Below are 19,792 nucleotides of genomic sequence, written 5' to 3' on the forward strand. Positions count from 1 at the left end.
TATTGTTCTATCTTTTTCTTTTCCTTTTTTTGACAATCTTATCCTGTACTACCTACGCAGGATTCGTCAGTGTACATTCCTTCCTTCATATTCTTTCTCATTCTTTTTGCACAGCTATACTGTGCATAGCCTACTTTTCTTTTACTATATAAACCCCTGTATTTTACCTTGTAAAAAAAACAAGTAATCCAATCCAGACTTCTTCTCTACTCTCAAGTTCACTACTCTGCTACTTGTGATCCAGTGTGGTCACAACACTTCCCACTTCTACCACTGTTAACTGCTGTCATCGTCACTCGTCACTTTTGAAAGTGATTGTCATCCCCTTCGATTAGAGTCCTTCTGAGCACTACAGTTTGTGCGTCAGGAGCCTGCTATTGTAACAACCAAGAGTTAGTTACTCTGGCGCACACAAGAACACACTATAAAGAAGATGTTGAGGGAGTGGTTACCCCTTAAGCTGCAGAGAGTTTGTTGGTATACAACAGGAGGACTCGCTGAGGAGTCTCCTGGATCTATTGGGGTATATATACTACTACAGGTTTGTTTGTACATGTGTACTATACAGTTGATGAGGGCAGTAGCTGATGATGTCATAGGGCCTAGCCCGTATGGTCAGCTCCACTGCGTGAGAGATTTTAAGTCCAAAAGTAAAAGAAAGGCAACGCGGCGCGAGAAAGGGAAATGCCGCGTGGCACTTAAAGTATAAAGTTAAAGCGGAGAATAAAAGGAAAGGAGATGTCCGGAAATTGTGTTATCGTAACAGCTATCACTGGGAACCTCATCACCTCGTCATCCTTGTTGTTCTCAAACCTACCTTGTGCTACGATTAGCAAGGTAGTGCTCGTCTATACTCGCCACAAAGCCCCTATCTTTCTATAAATTCAACTATCCCTCCTCCTCAAAATCCACACTCATACACCTCTGGGTTTTACTTTGAAGGATCTTTATACGTACCACCCCACGAACAACCAGACCACTCCACTGTTCTAGGAGGCAAAGCCCATAAACAAGTTCCGTGGAATCTGGGAGGATTGTGTGTTAGTTTGTTTTTCTGTGTGGTTTTCTAACAACAGTTCTCATCATCGACACTGATCTGCTGGGGGAAATTCCTACAAGCCACATTCAGTCAGGACCAGCGTGTCGTCAAGATCAAGATTTACACGGCTTATTTGAACTTACGCAAGGATTGCAAACAGATCTATATTTAACCTATTTTGTCTCTTTACATTTCATTTTATATTGATATTGTAACAGTTTTTTTCTGGCTATAAATTTGAATATTTGGGTTAAGAAACATTGTGAAGACAAAAGAAGATCTACATTGTTATGAGGAGATTAACCCTGAATTTACTTGCATTTTGTCACTATTCTCTCCATAAAATACACACAGCAAAATTTTGGGAACAATTGAAATCACTTAATACTATAGATAGAATTTTATTGTGAGAAAAATAAACAATTAGGGCCATATGTTTTTCATTGTTGCATGCTAAGATAAATTCAGTAAATTCAGGCAATAGTTTCAAATTTTATTGCTATTTTATCTGGGGAAAAAATGTGTTTATATTTTGTCTTTGCACACACTTTGATTAGCATTTTATTCAAGGAAAAATTTTGGGTTTTCTCCCTGTGCTATAGCCTAAGGTACCAGGAATACATTATCTGCACTACAGAATGCTGCTCTTTATGCACTGAGGCACTTCTCCCATATGAATCGCGACATCTCAGCTACCATAATAGGGGTGCATTCATGGCCCGCATTTTCCTGTAAGAAAACTTCCTTGCTGCCTTCCTTTCCAACCTCGAGCCTTGTTACAAAATCTGAGCTCGTGAACCACGGCACCAGTGTATCCTTCGCCCCGGAAAGCACAAGAACTTTCTTACCCAGGAAAGGATTGGACGCGTCTGAAACATAGAACGGCGTTGAAACTGGGTCGTATCGCTTCAGGAACGACTCGAACGACTCAGGGATATACGGTGGACCTATCGGAATGGACGACTTTTCGGCCCGTTGTGAGATAAGAGCTAGATAGTCGGGGCATCCTATAATCGGAACACCGTACTTCAATCTGGGCTCTACCAGAATGGCGTCAGTTAAATGATCGTTGTATCAACGGATAGGGGAATGAAAAGTACCACGGCTTAATGCTATCCACGTAGCATGGCCTCCCAAGCTGATGCCGCCAATGCCCCATTCTTCAATGGTCCGCTCAGCAGACGGATATATATACGACGGCAAGAAATCCAACATAAAAATAACGTCGCTAGCGGTACCCGCTATTTAGGAGCGATCTCAGGTTCCGAAGGGTTGAACATGAGTGCGATGTCATACCTTGGATGCTGTACATATCGATGCTGAATGATGGAAAATGTTATCTGGTGCTGTAAACATCGCAGACCATCTATACGCTTACGCATGTCGATCATTGTTTTTCTCTGGGTCCTTAGTATCCCAGGCGAGATTTGACTTTTGTTCTACCAATCTCGATCCATGGTTTCGTTGGTCCTGCGAGTAGCAAGCATAGCGGCTTTTCAACCACTTTGAGACGGCAAAAACAACAATTCCACTTACGAATGTAATGACTATCAGATCCCGCCGTCTGGTTCCTGTCGGATGACCTTCATATGAAGATTTAAATAATGAGTCTACGATTGCCTCTAGATCTTTGGTCGATCCAAATCGACCATGGAGAAGGAAGAAAGCTACGACTGGGACTGAAGAATCAATCACTTCAGCACGCGAATAAACATTCAAGCTCAACCCAGAGACAACAAAAGACTGTTTGGAAGTAGACATGGGGAAAGACAATTTATACAGAAATACGCTTCGCAGAGAGAACCAGTTATATAAGTTAGCATCTATGTGTGAGAAGTCTCATGTGACGCATGTATAGATACCTATCACCGGAGCTACTCTGGGTAAAAGTAGTCCAGGGACATATAAAATGACAATGAGCTAATCAGAGCATCAGTGGATGCTAGATGCACCTGTAGCTGTTGGTACAATGCCAATGTACAGCCCCAAGCGCCAGAACCATGGACGAGACGGGGTGAATACATGGAGGAGCGACTTCTTACGAATACTAACTAGAGTTACTAGTATACAATTGCCACTGAGCTCTTCAATAATAGAATGTTCAAAAGAGGCCCGCTCGCTCGTGTGAAGCGAAACAGAGGTATTTCAGTCTGCTCATCGGTTTGACATGGTTCTCCCACTATAAAACGGTCAGTATCACAGTAGGTGGCATGTCTGTTCCATTTTTACCTTGCGGTCTTTCTTTCAGTCGTCGCAACTTCTGTCTTGGCTCTGTTCAGCACCTTTTGGAACTCGGAAACGCGGTGGCGCATGCGTGAATGCATATAAGCTTTCGAGCATTTGATGTGATAATGCAGGTAATCGCGGAAGAGCTGAATGTGGGAGATGGTGTTTGTCGCAGTGGTAGGGTTTGTAAAGTGACGAGGGAACAGAACGAAGGTAACATAACCAATATCCTCAGTGTTCCGTAGTCCAGGTACTTCGCGAATTTCCAAGGGTGGATCACGGCTGTTATATAGTACCTGAGGAGCATTCTGAATACTAGGTTGCCGCCTCGCATCAACGAATTCCTAACACGATATAGCAAGGTTACAATAGAACAGCTAAAATTATATGAAACGCGTACCTGGAGGAAAACTTTGCCGAAAATGCGATCCGTTTCTTCTCTGAAGACAGTGGAAAATATGACAGTAACGCGGTCCTGCGAAGCCTGCACGTATATCGCTTCCTCATCACGGTAATGAATCTGCATGAGTTCACTTTGGCTGCTACCTGAAGCTTCTAACTCTTTCTGTTGTTTGAAGGCGAGCTCAAAAGGCGCAGCTAACGCATTGCGCTTGAAGAGCGAGACAGATCGGATAAATGTCTCGCGAGCTTCTGATATAAGATCAATAAAGAAAAGGTCACACAACATGTGGACAGTAAATACCTTCCTCAGCTGGAACTTGATCAAGATCGATATCCAGGCTGACGTTGTATTCCGGTTCGGGACTGGGCTTGAGGAGAGAACCATATTCCCGTTGCAAGATGTTCATCGCACCAAACTGAACAAGCTCATCCCAGCACCGAATGTTCATCGACAACTGGATCACAGTTTTACGATCGGGTGTGGAGATGTGAAATCTGACACCGTCAAAATCAACGAATGCAACATCGAGTGACGATGGTCTGCTTGGATGCTGAGCACGAGAACGCAAGTGTATGAGCGACACTCACTTTGCTATTTTATCGGCAAGGGTTGTCTGGATAATCACATTGTGTGGCTGATGGACGGTGTCTGATATGTATATATAATGAATAAGTAGTGATACATGCTTACCTCTAAGAGAATCATAATAAATGCTGAAGATGTGGTTATCGTTTTCAGGTGGTTTGCTACCCAAGTTGCTACCAGTGATCTCGCAGTTGCCCGTGAGAAATGTGTCCATGCTGCCAAACAACCGACAACTCCCGTAATTCTCAGTCTTGCCATCCCTGTTCAGCCTCCATCGAATACAGAGTAACCTCAATCATCGACAAAAAAAACAGCAATATGGGTGCGTATAGCGTATTCCCTCTCAGTATAGTATTTAATCTTAGCTATCGCATTGCACAGCGCCGAAAAAGCAAAAAGGACCCAAGATGTCCCTGAACGAGTTCTTGGGCGATAGTGGTGGGCAAATTATCGCTCCCGCCAAAGTTTGCACCTTGAAAGTATTTCTTTTCCAGCCTTGGGCTCTTGGGCAGATGAAATGGACTCTCTTCCGAGCGCTCGTAGGTGTTTCTTCCCTCTCTTTGCTTTCGCGTCACACCTTATCAAAATTTTAATGCACAAAGCTGCTACCAAGACCGACGAGGAAAGAGCTCGTGGTGGAGATCGATTTGGTAGAAGGGACGACTTTATGAGTTCGCGGCGTGAGTACAACCACTCCATGTAAATTTCTCTCAGCATACTTCATCTTTGATCATCGTTTTCACACAGCCGATCGACCGTCTGGCCCTCCTCGTGAAGATCTCCCTTTACCCACACAACCCCCCTATACTGCTTTCATAGGAAATCTCGCATTTGACATGACGGAGTCAGAACTAGAGAGTTATTTTGCTCCTCAGCAAGTACGTGATCATCTCTGCCTTTAAATGAAAATAGCTGGACCGTACTGTTAGACCATCTCGGTCAAGATCATCAAAGATAGAGAAGATAAACCCAAAGGCTTCGGGTACATCGAGTTTACTGAGCTTGAAGGTTTAAAAGATGCATTGGCAAAGAGCGGATCAGTGAGTGCAATATTCGGTCATGAAACGCCCTTCCTTAGTATCATCTGAAGAATTTATCCGGTCGCACCATACGTGTAAGCGTGGCGGAACCGCGTATGTATTGCTTTGATTTATCTCTCTTGCATATATATATATATACTGACAAAATATATTAGCTAAAGAGCGTGCCGGGTTTGGTGGCGGTTTTGAGGACGATACAAAATTTGCCGGAAATTGGCGTCGTGAAGGCCCCATTGCAAGCCAGCAAGATTCACATGAGTCTTCACGTCGTCGCTTTGATGGCCCTTCCCCAGCTGAACGCGCCCCTTCTGGTGTTTCGGATGGCATCACCGATTGGAGAGCTAATCGTCCCCCTACGCGCCTTGCTGAGCCAGAACCCCCATCCTTCAAAAGAAGAGGCTCAGGCGTATCTACTCCGGAAGCTCACGCGGGTGTGGCAGACAAAGAAGAAGTGTGGACTATTGGAAGTAAATTCAAAGCTTCTGCCACTGAGGAATCGGGAACCAGTAAATTTGGTAGCCTCAGAGGGCGGGGCGACTTAGGCCCAGCGAAAGATGCTGTCAGTGCTAGCGACGAGGGCGACTGGCGAAGCGCAAAGCCCAAGTCAAGCATTCATAATGGTAGCTCACGTGAGTGATGAATATGATTATAGTGATCCAAGCGTCTTAGCACGTATCCAGCCACAAATTCTACTCCGCCGACCCCTCAATTGAGTCGTCGGAAGCTCGAACTGCTTCCCAGGTCTTCCAGCACCTCGGCAAGCCCTAGTCCGCTGTCATCGCCTCGAATCACTGCGAGCCCGGCTGGCATATCAAGGTCCAATCCATTTGGTGCAGCTAAGTATGCGCCCTGTTCTTGATCTTGTTGATGTCCTCATATATGCGTTAAGACCTGTGGATGTGTCATCCAAAGAGAAAGAAGTAACTGACCGTATTGAAAAGGAACGCGATACTGTAAAAGACCGGTTGCCCCACCCCATGTCGCGCACAAATTCACGCCAAGCAACTGAGCGATTTTCGGGAACACGTGCTAGGACACCGCCAGTGCCACATGCTATCGTTACACCCCCTATTCCAGGATCACCCAAGCCTTTGAATTCAGCTGCCGCCACCGTTAGGCCGTCAATAAGTTTCGCAAATGCCGCCAGCGCAAAAAAAGACGACACATCTATCAAAGCTGTTGGTGAAGATATGAAAAAAAGTGGAGATCATGCAGAGGATATAGCAGATCAAAAGGCCTAAACCGTCATATGAGAGAAGCATTCGTTTTTGTGGAATTCGCTTGTTCTCCTTGTATGAACTTGGGAAGGTTTACTCACTTGCACCTGCTTATCGTAATCTATGCAGTGTTTTGTATTCTAATTCCATTGATTATTTACAAAAGGGGGGTACTGCATCAGCGTCCTGAACGGAAGTCTGGGTCTATGAATTTCATGCGTCCCCGACCTATAGAAAGTGAGTGATATGGTGCACAAACAAAGTTGCACTGACCTTTGAAGCGTATGCCGCCTTCATCCTGAGACATGTAGGTATGGTTTTTCTTGATACGTTCTAATTCTCTAATCCTGGTGGCCTCCAGTCGCTGGCGTTCTTCTCGTTCAAGTCTGGCATCGTATTCTTCTTCTGTTTCTACTGCGGGATTTGTATCAATTTGGCTGCCTTGTCCGTCGGGGCGATCTTGAGGTGTAGAACGATGATTTTTATATTTCGACTTCTTTTGCTGCCTCCACGACTCCTCTGTATCTGTATCACGTGCTTCCCGTCTCTTGCGAGATGTCTTCTTTACATCAATTGATGGAGATTGAATATCAGATAGTCCTTTCGACGATTGCTCTATGAAGTACTTGTCAGCATGGCGCGAATGTGATAGAACCCAATGCTACAACTTTGGTATCCGCCGAGGGTGTTTTTACTTCTAAGCTCAAGTTCACCGCAATTAGCAATTGTGATAAGCGTTTTTGGGCGATCCTTCTCGTCCACTGGGACTTGCGCCAGCCGTTTAATAACATCCTCGTACCCTTGGATAACTTTGCCAAAAACAACATGTTTGCCTGAGGTAATTGCTTCAGTGGTGTAATTTTATGAAAGGATACCAACCAACCGCTTAGATGTGGGCAATCACGCAAGGTGATGAAGAACTGAGAACCGTTGGTGTTGGGACCTTTATTTGCCATGCATAAAAGACTTTAGACGCGGATTTCTGATGAGAAGGAAGTTCCAAGTCGAAGATAGGTAGATGAACTTACCCCTCAGAGTTTAGAGGACGTGATAAATCTTCGTCGGCGAACACATTTCCGTAGATAGATTCGCCGCCAGTACCATTTCGTCTGGTAAAATCTGAAAGATCGTCAACTACAATGGATACTTTGAATACACAAAAGCACATACCACCGCCCTGAATCATGAAATCCCGGATGGACCTGTGGATGATGCTATTTTTGTAATAAAGGGGATGTTCAGAGACTGAAGAGAGACCCTTTTCGCCGGTGCAAAGAGCACGAAAACTTGGTGAATGCAAGGCGCATCGTCAGTGACAGGAACGAAGCAGAGTTAGACGATACACACTTCTCGGTTGTTTTCGGTGCGCTGTCACTGTACAACTCAAAGATGACTCTGAACGACTGATCAGCGATAAGCGTGGACATTCTAAGTGTGATGTATACGACACCTTCCAAGTGGTGTGCCATCCACGGTGATATCAAAGAAAACACGAGGGCGGACCATAGCTTATTGTGTAGTTCAAGTTGCAGAATTCAGACTGCGTTCAAACGTTCAATTGCAACGTTCGACACTTTTGGACTGTTGCTTCAAGCTTATGTAACCAGCAATGATATCAGTATATCAATACTACTGTATTACTATCATATATTCATATATTTGAAAGTAGCACCTGCAGGTACAATTCAGTTATGAATGCTTCGTTGTGCGAGCTCGCACCCGCAACTCAAACTTTCAAGTACAACGCGAGAGTGAGTTGGAAACTGTGAATTGATGCCACTGGCAAAGGTGCCGCGGACAGCATCATGCCAGTGTCATCCATATACGCTGACCTGTCCAAGGCCACTGCATCTCCTGCTGATTTCCCTGAGAATTCTATTTCGGATCCATCACCTTGTCAATGCCACTTCCCACACAGCGACGCTAGGAAGCTATACATCAGGTGTCGTCGACAGTTCGGTATCTCTATTCTCTGTAGGAATGCGTGAATTCAATGTCGTCGTCCTTGGAGGTGCGTTCATCCATTTGCTCCAGACAACGTCATTCTAAGATGTGTCACAGCTGGCGGGGTCGGAAAGTCTGCATTAACCGTTCGGTTTGTCCAGGACATTTTTTTGGAGACTTATGATCCTACCATTGAAGGTCGGTCCTGTTTGCATGTTCGTCTTATCGCGTTCACCTACCGTTTACTCTTAGAGGAATATCGTCGTGTCATAGAGGTAGATAGTGTACCTACATCGGTGCGTGTCGCTTTGCCGTACAAGGAGCGCTAGCGGCAAGACTGCCCACTCACATACCTCCTTCTCGCATGCCTCCCTCTCCACCCTCCATACATCCATGCCTCTCTCATCGTTTGTTTCTAGCTCGAGGTACTCGATACCGCGGGTGCAGAGCAATTTACTGGATTAAACGAAGTCTATATCAAGGTGATTTGTCAAATTATCTGTTTCCATTGTTGCTAAGTTGACCCAAAGTTTAGTCTGGTCGCGGGTTTGTCCTCGTCTTCAGGTGAATTATATTATGATACATATATTTGAAGACTCTGAACATATGCCATATTGGAGTTTGACTCAAGAAGCCAGTCTGAGGGAGGTGGACAACCTGCGTCAGCAAATATATCAAATCAAGGGTGGTGACACTGTGAGTAGCTTGTGATTCAGACTTGGTCCTGCTACTAATTAAAATCATCTCGGGATTCATACGGCCAGTCTATACCTATTGTCATCGTCGGTACTAAGCTCGATCTCGTGAGCGAGCGAGAAGTACCCCGAAGCACAATTCAGTCCCTAGTCACGAAATGGGGACTGCCATTTTATGAAACTTCTGCTAAGCGGAACATGCACGTCCTAGATGTTTTTGAAGACCTTGTTAGACAGATGGTCATACGCTACCCTCCCGACTCGATAAAGAAGAAGAAGAGGCCTCTGCTGAAAACATGTATCATCATGTAGATTATTTAAATTTCGATAGGTATGCTTCATTCATTTCTCCACCATAATGGAGAATTGATGTAACGCTGACGATCTACTCAGCCAACCACATTAGACAGAAGCAGTACCCAGAGGTTTTGCGTATACCCGGTCCCAGGCCAAGATCTATATCCAGACAGTTGGGGCTTATTTCTTGAATAAATACACGTCGTGGATCCATATCATCATGCTTACTGGCCTTGCATAAATATGTTGTCAGGCAAAGCGCAAAGTGTGTAGCTGACGGTGTCAATAAATGGGGTGATAGAAAATCTGCCCCAATAACTTGCGAAAATATGTGTTGTTTCTGATATTTTGTCATCGTCTGCAGGAATATTCATGAATGGGACTCTGGCAATGGTAGACATTAAAACTGATTTTCCTCAATGCTTAGCGCTCAGCAGCGACAGAATCCTTGTCATCGCATGAAATACTGGTTTAAATTGTGTGGATTTGTTGTGGACTTCAAGGTAGCCCTCTGATCTTTATGTCTGGATTCCGATATGTTTCTGAAGGAAATTGTTACACTTCACTCGCACTGACATCCAAAGAATGTAAAAGTTTCAAAAGTAAACGTGCCGGACGCGTGCCGGTAGTATGTGGTGTTGTTTGCGATACCCTTTTTTTCCCTCGCCGCCTGTGCTCTGGCTCTCTACTTCGCACTACGTTGTCTCTTTGTTTCGACCCACACATACCTGTACCATATTTCACAAGATGGTAAGTGAATTGATGATTTTGAAGCAGAAATGGCTAACCCGGCTTTTAGAGTTACAACAGTAATGGTTATGGTGGTAGCTATGGTTCGTATGGTGGTGGTGGTGGTTATGGTGGTGGCGGGTGGGGTGGGCAAGACGATAAAATGCACAATCTTGGTGGAGGTTTGAAGACGGTCGATTGGACATCACAAAAACTAGAACGTTTTGAGAAAAATTTCTATGTGGAAGACAAACGAGTTTCCTCTCGCAGTGAGAGGGATATTGATGAGTTTAGGCGTAGTAAAGAAATCAAGGTTAGTACTTTTCATTTTCATTGGTCAAATTTTCGTCACAGGTTTTGTTTCAGGTACAAGGACGAGGGGTTCCTAGACCAGTATCGTCATTCGATGAAGCTGGATTCCCGGAATATATCATGTCCTCGATTCTTGCACAAGGATTTTCTTCTCCAACTCCCATTCAATGTCAGGCTTGGCCTATGGCATTAAGTGGCAGAGACGTCGTTGCAATTGCGCAGACTGGAAGTGGGAAAACGATTTCTTTTGCTCTTCCGGCTATGCTCCATATCAATGCGTACGTTATCCGATATTTCTTCAAGTTTTTCTGTTCATTGTATCTGAATAGCCAACCTCTGTTGGCGCCTGGAGATGGCCCTATTGCCCTAGTCTTGGCTCCGACTCGTGAATTGGCTGTACAGATTCAGCAAGAGTGTACCAAATTTGGGTATGAGATCTTTTCACTTAGTCAAGAATGACTTATTGACCCTCCAAACAGCTCTAGCTCTCGCATAAGAAATACAGCAATATATGGCGGTGCTCCGAAAGGTCCACAGATTCGTGATCTGCAACGCGGGGTCGAAGTGGTCATAGCTACGCCAGGTCGCCTGATCGATATGTTGGAGACTCAAAAAACCAATTTGCGCCGTATCACTTACCTAGTCATGGACGAAGCCGATCGCATGCTAGACATGGGGTTTGAGCCCCAAATTCGCAAGATTGTCTCTCAGATTCGCCCTGATCGACAGACACTTATGTTTAGCGCAACGTGGCCTAAGGACGTCCAAAAGCTTGCCAATGTAAGACATTGTGGCAGCGTTGTGATATATCTACTGATCTGCTTTGTAGGACTTTTTGAAAGATATGATACAGGTTAATATCGGGTCAATGGAACTCACTGCCAATCACAATATTCAGCAAATTGTTGAAGTGTGCAGCGATTTTGAAAAGCGTGCGAAGTTGATCAAGCATCTGGACCAAATCAGCGCCGAGAACGCGAAAGTACTGATTTTTGTTGGCACCAAACGGGTCGCGGATGACATTACCAAGTATTTAAGACAAGATGGATGGCCTGCGCTGGCAATTCATGGCGATAAAGAACAGTATGTGTTCTCGCAGAGACCTGATGATTACACTAATTAATGTGACAGGCGGGAACGTGATTGGGTTCTTGGCGAATTTAAGGCAGGTCGATCGCCCATTCTGATTGCCACGGATGTTGCATCCCGTGGTCTTGGTACGTTATTCTTTATGCTGCTGCAAGCGCTTCAACAGGGTAGTTGTATATTCGTGGTCAATGACGGTCAGGCAGCTATACTTGGCTAGCTGTAAGCTAGGGCCGTGTGATTGCTAATGTGCCGCCATGCGGGGAGCTCGTTGAAATTCTCATCCAGCCCAACGTGTACTCTATTCGCCGGGTTCTAGGTCTGTATCGCCAGCGAGGCAGGCCACGTGCGACCACGAGCCAATCGTGTAGAAGCCCAACCCGTGTTAACGTGCACAGAAAGCAGTCAACCCGGCTCGCCTGTTCGTGGATATAGGCGTCCAATATATTTTCTGGCTGTCACCCCATCTCTGTCTACAGCTCTTGAAGCGCTTGTGTTTTCCTTTACTTGTATTTGATTAACCATGTCTGCCTGCTCTATGTTATCAATCACCTTGTTCATTTCGACCCTTACTTTTTCGTGGATATCAACTTAATACTATCTCGATCATCAAGATGTGAAGGATGTTGGTTATGTGATCGTGAGTGGGCCTATATTCCCCAACGAGGGATGTTTTGCTTATGATGTATTTCTTAACTAGAACTATGATTTTCCAAACAATTGCGAAGACTATATACACCGGATTGGTCGCACAGGTGTAAGTATCATAAAACATTGATTAGCCTCCTGACTAACTGCTTTGGTTCTTGCAGCGTGCTGGCATGAAAGGCACCTCATATACTTACTTTACCACCGATAATGCAAAATCAGCGCGCGAGCTGATTGGTATTTTACGCGAGGCCAAAGCCAACGTCCCACCCCAACTTGAAGAGATGGCTATGTTCAGTGGCGGTGGCGGACGAAGTGGGTAGTAGCACTTTCTTCTTGCTATTTACTAACACTGCTTTGAAGGTCGTTATGGAGGTGGAGGTGGTCGTGGTCGTGGCGGAGGGTTTGGACGATACGGTGGTGGCGGTGGTGGTGGTGGCGGCGGCCACGACAACTACGGCAGTAGAGAGAGGTGGTGACTGGTTCACACCCTCTTTAAGCCACTTTCCGTTTATTATAGAAATAGACTTCGAATATAATGTGTCATGCTGGTGCATTCCATCTTTGCAGCGTGTTCGGAAATTTTTTTCTGAATTCCTTTCCCTAGCCTTCACATCAGGAAACCGGGGGGGGGGGACCTGGGATCATCAGGCGGAGTTAAAAGGCTGACATCAAAGTGACCAATAGCAGATTAACAACAGTTGGCACAGCACATCAGAAATGCATCCCAAATGTAACCACAGCCCACTATCTCACCTTGACATCACGGTATCTATAACTTGTAAGGTTGCCATAAGTACGTTACATTTTTCGGAAAAGCTTGTCTGCGCCGTTTTGTTTTCGTCGCGCCCTAGAACTATTATATAATCAGCTCAATTACCACAAAAGGACAGGTGACGGAATCCCGGATTCCATCGATCACAATATTTATACTTACATGCTATCAGCAAAGAAACCAAGCTCAGTTTGGCTCAGTCTGCCCTCCTCCCAACCTTCTTTGTGGTCGACCACATATCCATATCCTCAATGTCATTGTGTCAGACCTGTAACACAGGTGTTTTCCAGGCCGCAGAGCACAGGTTATTGTTATCTCCTTCATGGAATCTGGGATTCCTATTGCCATCCTTTTTTTGGTAATTGAGCTGATTATATAATATTTCTAGGGCGCAATGAAAAAAAATGGCGCAGACAAGCTTTTCCGAAAACGCTGTAACTTACACATCCGCGAAGAATCCAACGCCAGCCACCAGGCAGACTTTTACATGGAACCATCTATTGATATGAATGAATATCAGACTGTACCAGTACAGCAAGCTACCAAGCTCACAAGTGGTGGTTGTCACCTACTGCCAGTATTTTTGTGAATAAACTAAACCATGAATACCTCTTGAGTTAATCACTAAGTGATACTGCCAGTAAAGTGGAACTCCTGGGATAATGTGGCTTAGCAACTGAAAGTCTCACCTCAGTCTCTTTACATTGTCCTACAACATCATGCCATCACTTAGTCATTATGTAAGGACTTGCACCCACTGTCATTGATAGTGACAACACCTGTTTGCCTCTCTCTAGTTGGTTTATATCAGACTTTTTTTTACCTCAGTTCTTTCAGGTATGGTTTGCAATCTATATTAACAAGCATTCATCTTCTTACAGTACCACTATGCCGTCACTGGATGTCTTGGGAGACATGTCCTTGGTGAGGCGCAAACCAGGATCCATGGGAGTGGACACAGGCTTGCAGTCCTTCATGCCAAAGCGCTCCGGAATGTCCAGGGTATACTGATATTGGGACAGAGATATAGTGCGATTGCTGAGGTCTCTGGAGATGGAAATGCCGGGTGGGTAGGAAGTAGGGCCAAGATCACAAAGCTTGAAGTGCTGGGAGAGATCCTTGATAGCTTGGTCAAGTGCAGAAGTGGAAGTGGATGCCAGTGTCATGTCATCAACAAAGACAGGCAGGATAATACGCACATCAGCTCTATTAAACACATAGATGGCAGAGTCTGAATAAGTACACTTGAATCCAAGTTTTTCAAGCACAGTGTGTATCTTCTGGTTCCACATTCTGTTACGATAACACAATTTTCGGACCTTTCCTTCATTTTCATTCTCTGCTTTAACCTTGTATACTTTAGCTTTCACACATGGTGCCACGCGGCACTTTCCCTTTTGTTCAAACTCCTGTTTCTCACGCCGCATTGCCTTCTTCTTATTTTGAATACAACTCTCTCACACAGTGGAGCTGGTCATGCGGGCTAGGCCCCATGACATCATCAGCCACTGACTTTATCAACTGTACAGTACATAAGTACAAACACTTTGTATTAGTATATATACCCCAATAGATTCAGGAGACTCCTTAGCGAGTCCTCCTGTTGTTAACCAACAAACTCTCTGCAGCCTAAGGGGTAACCACTCCCCATCCACTACCTCTATAGTGTGTTCCTGTGTGTGCCAGAGTAACTAACTCTTGGTTGTTACATTAGGACTCGCTCTTCTACTCTCTTGCACATTGTGCAAAAGTCCCACTGGGCACCCGGACTCCAGGGTGAAGGAGATTTGGTTATTGGTTGGGAATAGCCTGCATAGCAGATAGGTGCGCTCCTAGCGACGGCCTTGTAGTGCTTTGGGAGAAGAACCAATACCTTCAATACGCGGCCCCCAGCGTTAAGGGGAGTACTTAGCTCAGCAGTCGGTGTGGAACCACTGTTGATTAGAATTTACATACAAAACTTCTTCTTCGAATACCTCTGACCGGGCCGGGCACTTGCCTCCGCCAGTCTGGAGAAGGGTTGACAGCTTAACAAGCGGACCACCCCCTGACAACTGTTTGGACCAGGGTTTCATACAAATACTTTATATATACAATTTCAAATACTATAGTGTGGGTAGTCGGAGATTGAGATCCGATACTCAGCTGGGAAGAGGTTGATCCGCAGATAGCAAGTGGGGACCCCCAGTTACCTTTTTTTTATGTTACCAAAGAGAACAAGTCGACATGTTGTCGCAACCGGATATCAACAGTCTGCTGCACAACATGCCTGCGCAGATTCAGGCGTTAACTACGCAACTCGCCGAGCTACAGGCAAACCCCCCTGCAACAACCCCCTCAGTAGAGAAAAAGTTCAATAAGAAAGTCGAAGTCGTTGCTGACCCTGGCGCCTTTGAAGGAGACAGCGCAATTTGCCGAATGGTGTATCAAACTCCAGATTTGGGTTAAGGCAAACTGGGACGCATTTGCCGATGACTTTGAGGTAGCCACTGCGGTGCTATCTTGACTAAAAGGACCTGTGGTGGGTCGATACACCCAAGTAAGACTTCAGGAGTGCTACAACGTGGGAGTGTGGCCCACCTGGGACGATCTCAAAGTAGAGATCAAAAAATATCTCAAGCCGCAAGCTGAGCGCAACTGGGCGTGTCAGCAAATCCGTTCCTTCAAACAAGGCAACATGAGGACGGATGATTTTGTAACCCGGTTCCTGGCCCTCTCCATCCAAGGGGATCTTGGTAATGAACACGCAGTAGAATTGCTGGAACGCAATGTGAACCCTTGCATTGCAGAACAGATCTATCTGCAGGATATGAGAAATGAGAATCTCTCTCAAGCAGCAGAGGAGGTTCGGAAAATAGGTAGGGCCATAGAGCTCTACAAAATGCACCAAGGTGGCGAGACCACCAAAAACAACCAATCCCAGAGGCGCCCTGGGTCATCAAACAATCATAATCACTCTCATGGGTTCAAGTTGTTCGGGCTGCAGCCAGGACAGGGTGCTCCTATGGATATCAGCGCGGTCCAAGGCGGACAGATGCGCAGATTCAAGGGCAACTGTGGCCAAGAGGGACACATGTCCCGAGATTGCAGAAACGGGGTGCAGGCCGCCCAACAAAAAAATAACCAAGGGCGCCAGGCGCACCAATTAGAATCCGAAAAACCGGACGATCGGCTCCAGACTCTGGCCAGTCGTTCATACGACGAAATCTGGGCCTTCTTCTACGATCAGCAGGCTGCTGAAATGAAGGCTCAGGGAAAAGAGTTTGGAGCTTAGGTCACTTGGGTGCCTTCGCTCCTATGAACAATGAAGTAAACCACAACAAAGTGGCCCCTGCTCTGGGGTGTTGCATGAGCAATAAAGGAAAGACAGAGATGGCTCCCCAATTTGTAAATAAATTTCTAAATTTGTTATCTGAAACCTGTACCTGTATGAAGCATTGTGACTGTGATATTTATGATACTACCGCTGCACCAGCGTCTCCCTTGGAGCGTGGCCCCAGCAAGAGAAACAATAGGGTGCTTGATTCTGGTAAAATAAAATAGAAAAATATATAGCTTTCGAAACCTCTTCTTCTTTGTTGGAGCCACCCTTTCCCGGAATCCCAAGGCGTGTGTTGATGTGCACGTATTTGTTCCAAAAGGAGATCCGTTTAGACGTTGGTGTGGAAAACCTTGCCCGGGGCATAGTACACCCAACCAGCGCACTGCTTGATTCAGGTGCTAACGGAATCTTCATAGATCAGGCCTGGGCGGAGCAAATTGGACTCCCCCTTGTAAAATTAAATGTATCTATTCCCGTCTATAACGTTGACGGTACGCTTAACGCGGGTGGCTGCATCACGCACAAATGTTCTTTTGTTGTTGAATACCAAGGACACAGAGAACAAGTCACCGCCGAAGCTACCCGACTAGGGAAGATTAATTTAATCTTGGGCTGGACCTGGCTATTTAAACACAATCCTGAGATTGACTGGCAGACAGGGGTGGTCACATTGTCACGTTGCCCTCAGGAGTGTGTGAACTTGGGTAAACCAAATCATGTCCGTCACAATGAGCGTCTTGAGAAGATAAACGCTGGTCACATTTATAAGCTCAGATATTTAGAAAAGATCGACGATGACGATGATGAGGTAAAACCAGAAGAAGAAATTAAGAGGCTGGTACCTCCCAAGTACCATGACTTCTGGAAAGTCTTTTCTAAACATAAATCAGAACACTTCCCAGAGGCTAAGCCTTGGGACCATGCTATAGATTTGAAGGACACCTTCAAACCGAGAAAAGGACACATGATACCACTCTCTGCTCCAGAAAGAGATGAGGTATCAAGTTTCATAGATGAACAGCTTAGGAAGGGTTACATCAGACCTTCCAAAAGCCCTATGACGTCCCCGGTGTTCTTCATTCCTAAAAAGGATGGTAAGAAGCGTATGATTATGGACTATCGTTATGTGAATGAGCACACAGTTAAAAATGTGTATCCGCTGCCTTTGATTAGTCAGCTAGTAGACAAATTGGCTGGTGCCAAGATCTTGACAAAAATGGATCTCAGATGGGGGTACAATAATGTACAAATTAAATAAACAGATGCTTGGAAGGCCGCGTTCACGTGCCACCAAGGATCCTTTGAACCCCTTGTTATGTTCTTTGGGTTGACCAACTCACCGGCGACCTTCCAGAGCATGATGAATGAGATCTTTGCGGATACGGAAAACTGTGTTGTCATCTACATTGACAATTTATTAATATTTACAAAGTCGGACAATGAGGCTGAGCATGACAGGATTGTGCAAAAAGTCCTTCGACGCTTACAGGAACGGGACCTATTTGTCAAACCCGAAAAATGTAATTTTAAAGTGAAGGAAGTAGACTTCCTCGGTATGATAATAGGCCAGAACGGAATCAGGATGGACCCTGAGAAAGTTCAAGCTATATTGGACTGGCCAGAACCTACTTGCGTCAAAGGAGTTAGGGCCTTCCTTGGCTTGGGAAATTTCTACCGAAGGTTTATCAAAAACTTCGCAAAAATCACGAGACCGTTGAACAATCTCACTAAAAAGGACATTGTTTGGCACTGGGGCACCAAGGAACAAGAAGCTTTTGATAAGCTTAAGCAGGTGTACGACAGCGCCCATATTAGCATTTCCAGAATTAGACAAAGAGTTCCAGCTAGAAACCGACTCTTCTGATTTTGCTACTGGGGCTGTTTTGTCAATTAAATGCCCTGACGATCTTTGGAGGCCTTGTGCCTATTTATCACATAGTTTGTCACCTACAGAGCGCAACTATCAAATTTACGACAAAGAGATGCTGGCCATCATTAGAGCCTTAGAGCACTGGCAGCACTACTTAGAAGGTGCTAGACACCAATTTGAGATTTGGACCAATCTGGAGTATTTTATGACGGCCCGAGACTTGAACCAAAGACAGGCCCGCTATGCGGTGTACTTGTCAAGGTTTAATTATAAATTAATTCATAAGCCTGGAAGCTCTATGGGGAAAGCGGACACTTTGTCCAGAAGAGAGGATCATGCCAACGGCATCAAAGATGACAACAAAGGTGTTACCCTGATAGACCAATCAAGGGTTGCCAATGTTAGAATCGGGCAGGATTCTGATCTTCTGGAAGTCTTCAAGAAAGACATCTTCTCAGAAGAGAAGGTGCGCCTTGATGGCAATGAAAATTATTTATGGGAAGACGGGCTCTTCCATTTTAAAGACAAAATCTATGTGCCTGAGTCCGCAAGGATCAAGGCAATAGATAGACATCATGACACTCCAGTGGCTGGGCACCCTGGGTGGCAACAAACAATGGAGTTGATCTCCAGAAACTATATGTGGCCTGGCATGGTCAAAGACGTACAGGAATACGTAAAATCCTGTCTGAGATGTGCCATGGCTAAGAATTCTCACCAACCACCGGCCGGTAAACTTATGCCAAATCCGATACCAGCTGGTCCCTGGCAAGATATATCGGTTGATTTCACAACAGATCTGCCCGAGTCAAATGGGTATGATTCAGTAATGGTGGTAGTAGATTGCTTCTCCAAAGAAGTGGTATTCATACCCACCAATAAAACCATTACCGCCGCTGGTACTGCAGATTTATTTAAAGATTTTGTATGGTCTATCCATGGGTTACCAGAAACGGTTATCTCCAATAGAGGGCCACAATTTGCTAGCAAATTTACAAAAGAATTATGCCGGATGCTGGGCATCAAACCTAAGTTATCAATGGTGTTCCATCCGCAGACCGATGGACAAACGGAGAGACTCAACCAGGAGTTGAAGCAATACCTCCGTATATTTATTAATGACAGGCAGACAGATTGGGCCAAGTGGCTAAAGATAGCCCAGTTCTCATATAATATTAAACGGTCATTGGCTACAGGGAAAGCACCATTCAAGGTTAGAAGATTGTACCTTCCCAGAATGGGTGTAGAACCTGGCAAAAGCAAGAACGAGGCTGCTGAGAACAAGGTCAAAGACATGAAGTCTGTCTTGGACAAAACGCACAAAGCGCTTTTCAGAACTGCAGAGCAGATGAAAGACAGGGCAGAGTGTAGACACTCTAAAGCCCCTGACTACAAGGTCGGCAACCTGGTCTGGTTAGATACCGACCACTTAAAGTTAAAAGATCGGCAGTCTAGAAAACTGACCAAAAAATGGATTGGCCCTTACCGGATTAAGGAAGTCAAACCCAACGCAGTGGAGCTGGAACTCCCAAAATGAATGAGGGTAGTACCCACGGTCAATATTAGCCGTGTGAAACCCTACAAAGGGCCGCTGCCGGGACAGC

The 19,792-nt window shown here is 45.2% G+C and overlaps 6 protein-coding genes across 6 annotated transcripts; 4 read left to right on the plus strand and 2 right to left on the minus strand.

Moving 5' to 3' along the window:
- Window positions 1–1,584: 1,584 nt before the first annotated feature.
- Window positions 1,585–4,437, minus strand: SERLADRAFT_468155 (uncharacterized protein; the record flags this gene model as incomplete). Its single annotated transcript, XM_007318550.1, has 9 exons — window positions 1,585–2,079; window positions 2,140–2,280; window positions 2,336–2,509; window positions 2,576–3,218; window positions 3,269–3,609; window positions 3,666–3,916; window positions 3,969–4,207; window positions 4,256–4,302; window positions 4,359–4,437. The coding sequence occupies 6 exons, from the start codon at window positions 4,371–4,373 to the stop codon at window positions 3,194–3,196; spliced, it is 918 nt and encodes a 305-aa protein (XP_007318612.1).
- Window positions 4,438–4,515: 78 nt separating this feature from the next.
- Window positions 4,516–7,104, plus strand: SERLADRAFT_468158 (uncharacterized protein; the record flags this gene model as incomplete). The annotated part of the gene is made up of 10 exons (XM_007318551.1): window positions 4,516–4,575; window positions 4,635–4,691; window positions 4,748–4,792; window positions 4,856–4,933; window positions 5,001–5,131; window positions 5,183–5,293; window positions 5,344–5,386; window positions 5,449–5,922; window positions 5,974–6,133; window positions 6,183–7,104. 10 exons carry the CDS (start codon window positions 4,572–4,574, stop codon window positions 6,532–6,534), a joined length of 1,455 nt encoding a protein of 484 aa, XP_007318613.1.
- A 21-nt stretch (window positions 7,105–7,125) lies between these two features.
- SERLADRAFT_349326 (uncharacterized protein) lies at window positions 7,126–8,016 on the minus strand (the record flags this gene model as incomplete). The annotated part of the gene is made up of 6 exons (XM_007318552.1): window positions 7,126–7,343; window positions 7,394–7,476; window positions 7,539–7,629; window positions 7,681–7,796; window positions 7,858–7,903; window positions 7,959–8,016. 6 exons carry the CDS (start codon window positions 8,014–8,016, stop codon window positions 7,126–7,128), a joined length of 612 nt encoding a protein of 203 aa, XP_007318614.1.
- Window positions 8,017–8,270: 254 nt separating this feature from the next.
- Window positions 8,271–9,718, plus strand: SERLADRAFT_390117 (uncharacterized protein; the record flags this gene model as incomplete). The annotated part of the gene is made up of 8 exons (XM_007318553.1): window positions 8,271–8,521; window positions 8,572–8,652; window positions 8,707–8,750; window positions 8,874–8,936; window positions 8,990–9,018; window positions 9,075–9,150; window positions 9,219–9,480; window positions 9,543–9,718. 7 exons carry the CDS (start codon window positions 8,491–8,493, stop codon window positions 9,459–9,461), a joined length of 567 nt encoding a protein of 188 aa, XP_007318615.1.
- Window positions 9,719–10,338: 620 nt separating this feature from the next.
- On the plus strand, window positions 10,339–12,781 carry SERLADRAFT_449372 (uncharacterized protein; the record flags this gene model as incomplete). The annotated part of the gene is made up of 10 exons (XM_007318554.1): window positions 10,339–10,488; window positions 10,542–10,765; window positions 10,817–10,915; window positions 10,967–11,267; window positions 11,317–11,570; window positions 11,619–11,704; window positions 12,188–12,213; window positions 12,274–12,330; window positions 12,386–12,536; window positions 12,585–12,781. The coding sequence occupies 10 exons, from the start codon at window positions 10,339–10,341 to the stop codon at window positions 12,698–12,700; spliced, it is 1,464 nt and encodes a 487-aa protein (XP_007318616.1).
- A 2,441-nt stretch (window positions 12,782–15,222) lies between these two features.
- SERLADRAFT_438215 (uncharacterized protein) lies at window positions 15,223–16,270 on the plus strand (the record flags this gene model as incomplete). The annotated part of the gene is made up of 3 exons (XM_007318555.1): window positions 15,223–15,336; window positions 15,395–15,478; window positions 15,548–16,270. The coding sequence occupies 3 exons, from the start codon at window positions 15,223–15,225 to the stop codon at window positions 16,268–16,270; spliced, it is 921 nt and encodes a 306-aa protein (XP_007318617.1).
- Between the last annotated feature and the right edge of the window lie 3,522 nt (window positions 16,271–19,792).

This window comes from Serpula lacrymans, assembly GCF_000218685.1.
Source record: "Serpula lacrymans var. lacrymans S7.9 unplaced genomic scaffold SERLAscaffold_7, whole genome shotgun sequence".
Classification (NCBI taxonomy): domain Eukaryota; kingdom Fungi; phylum Basidiomycota; class Agaricomycetes; order Boletales; family Serpulaceae; genus Serpula; species Serpula lacrymans.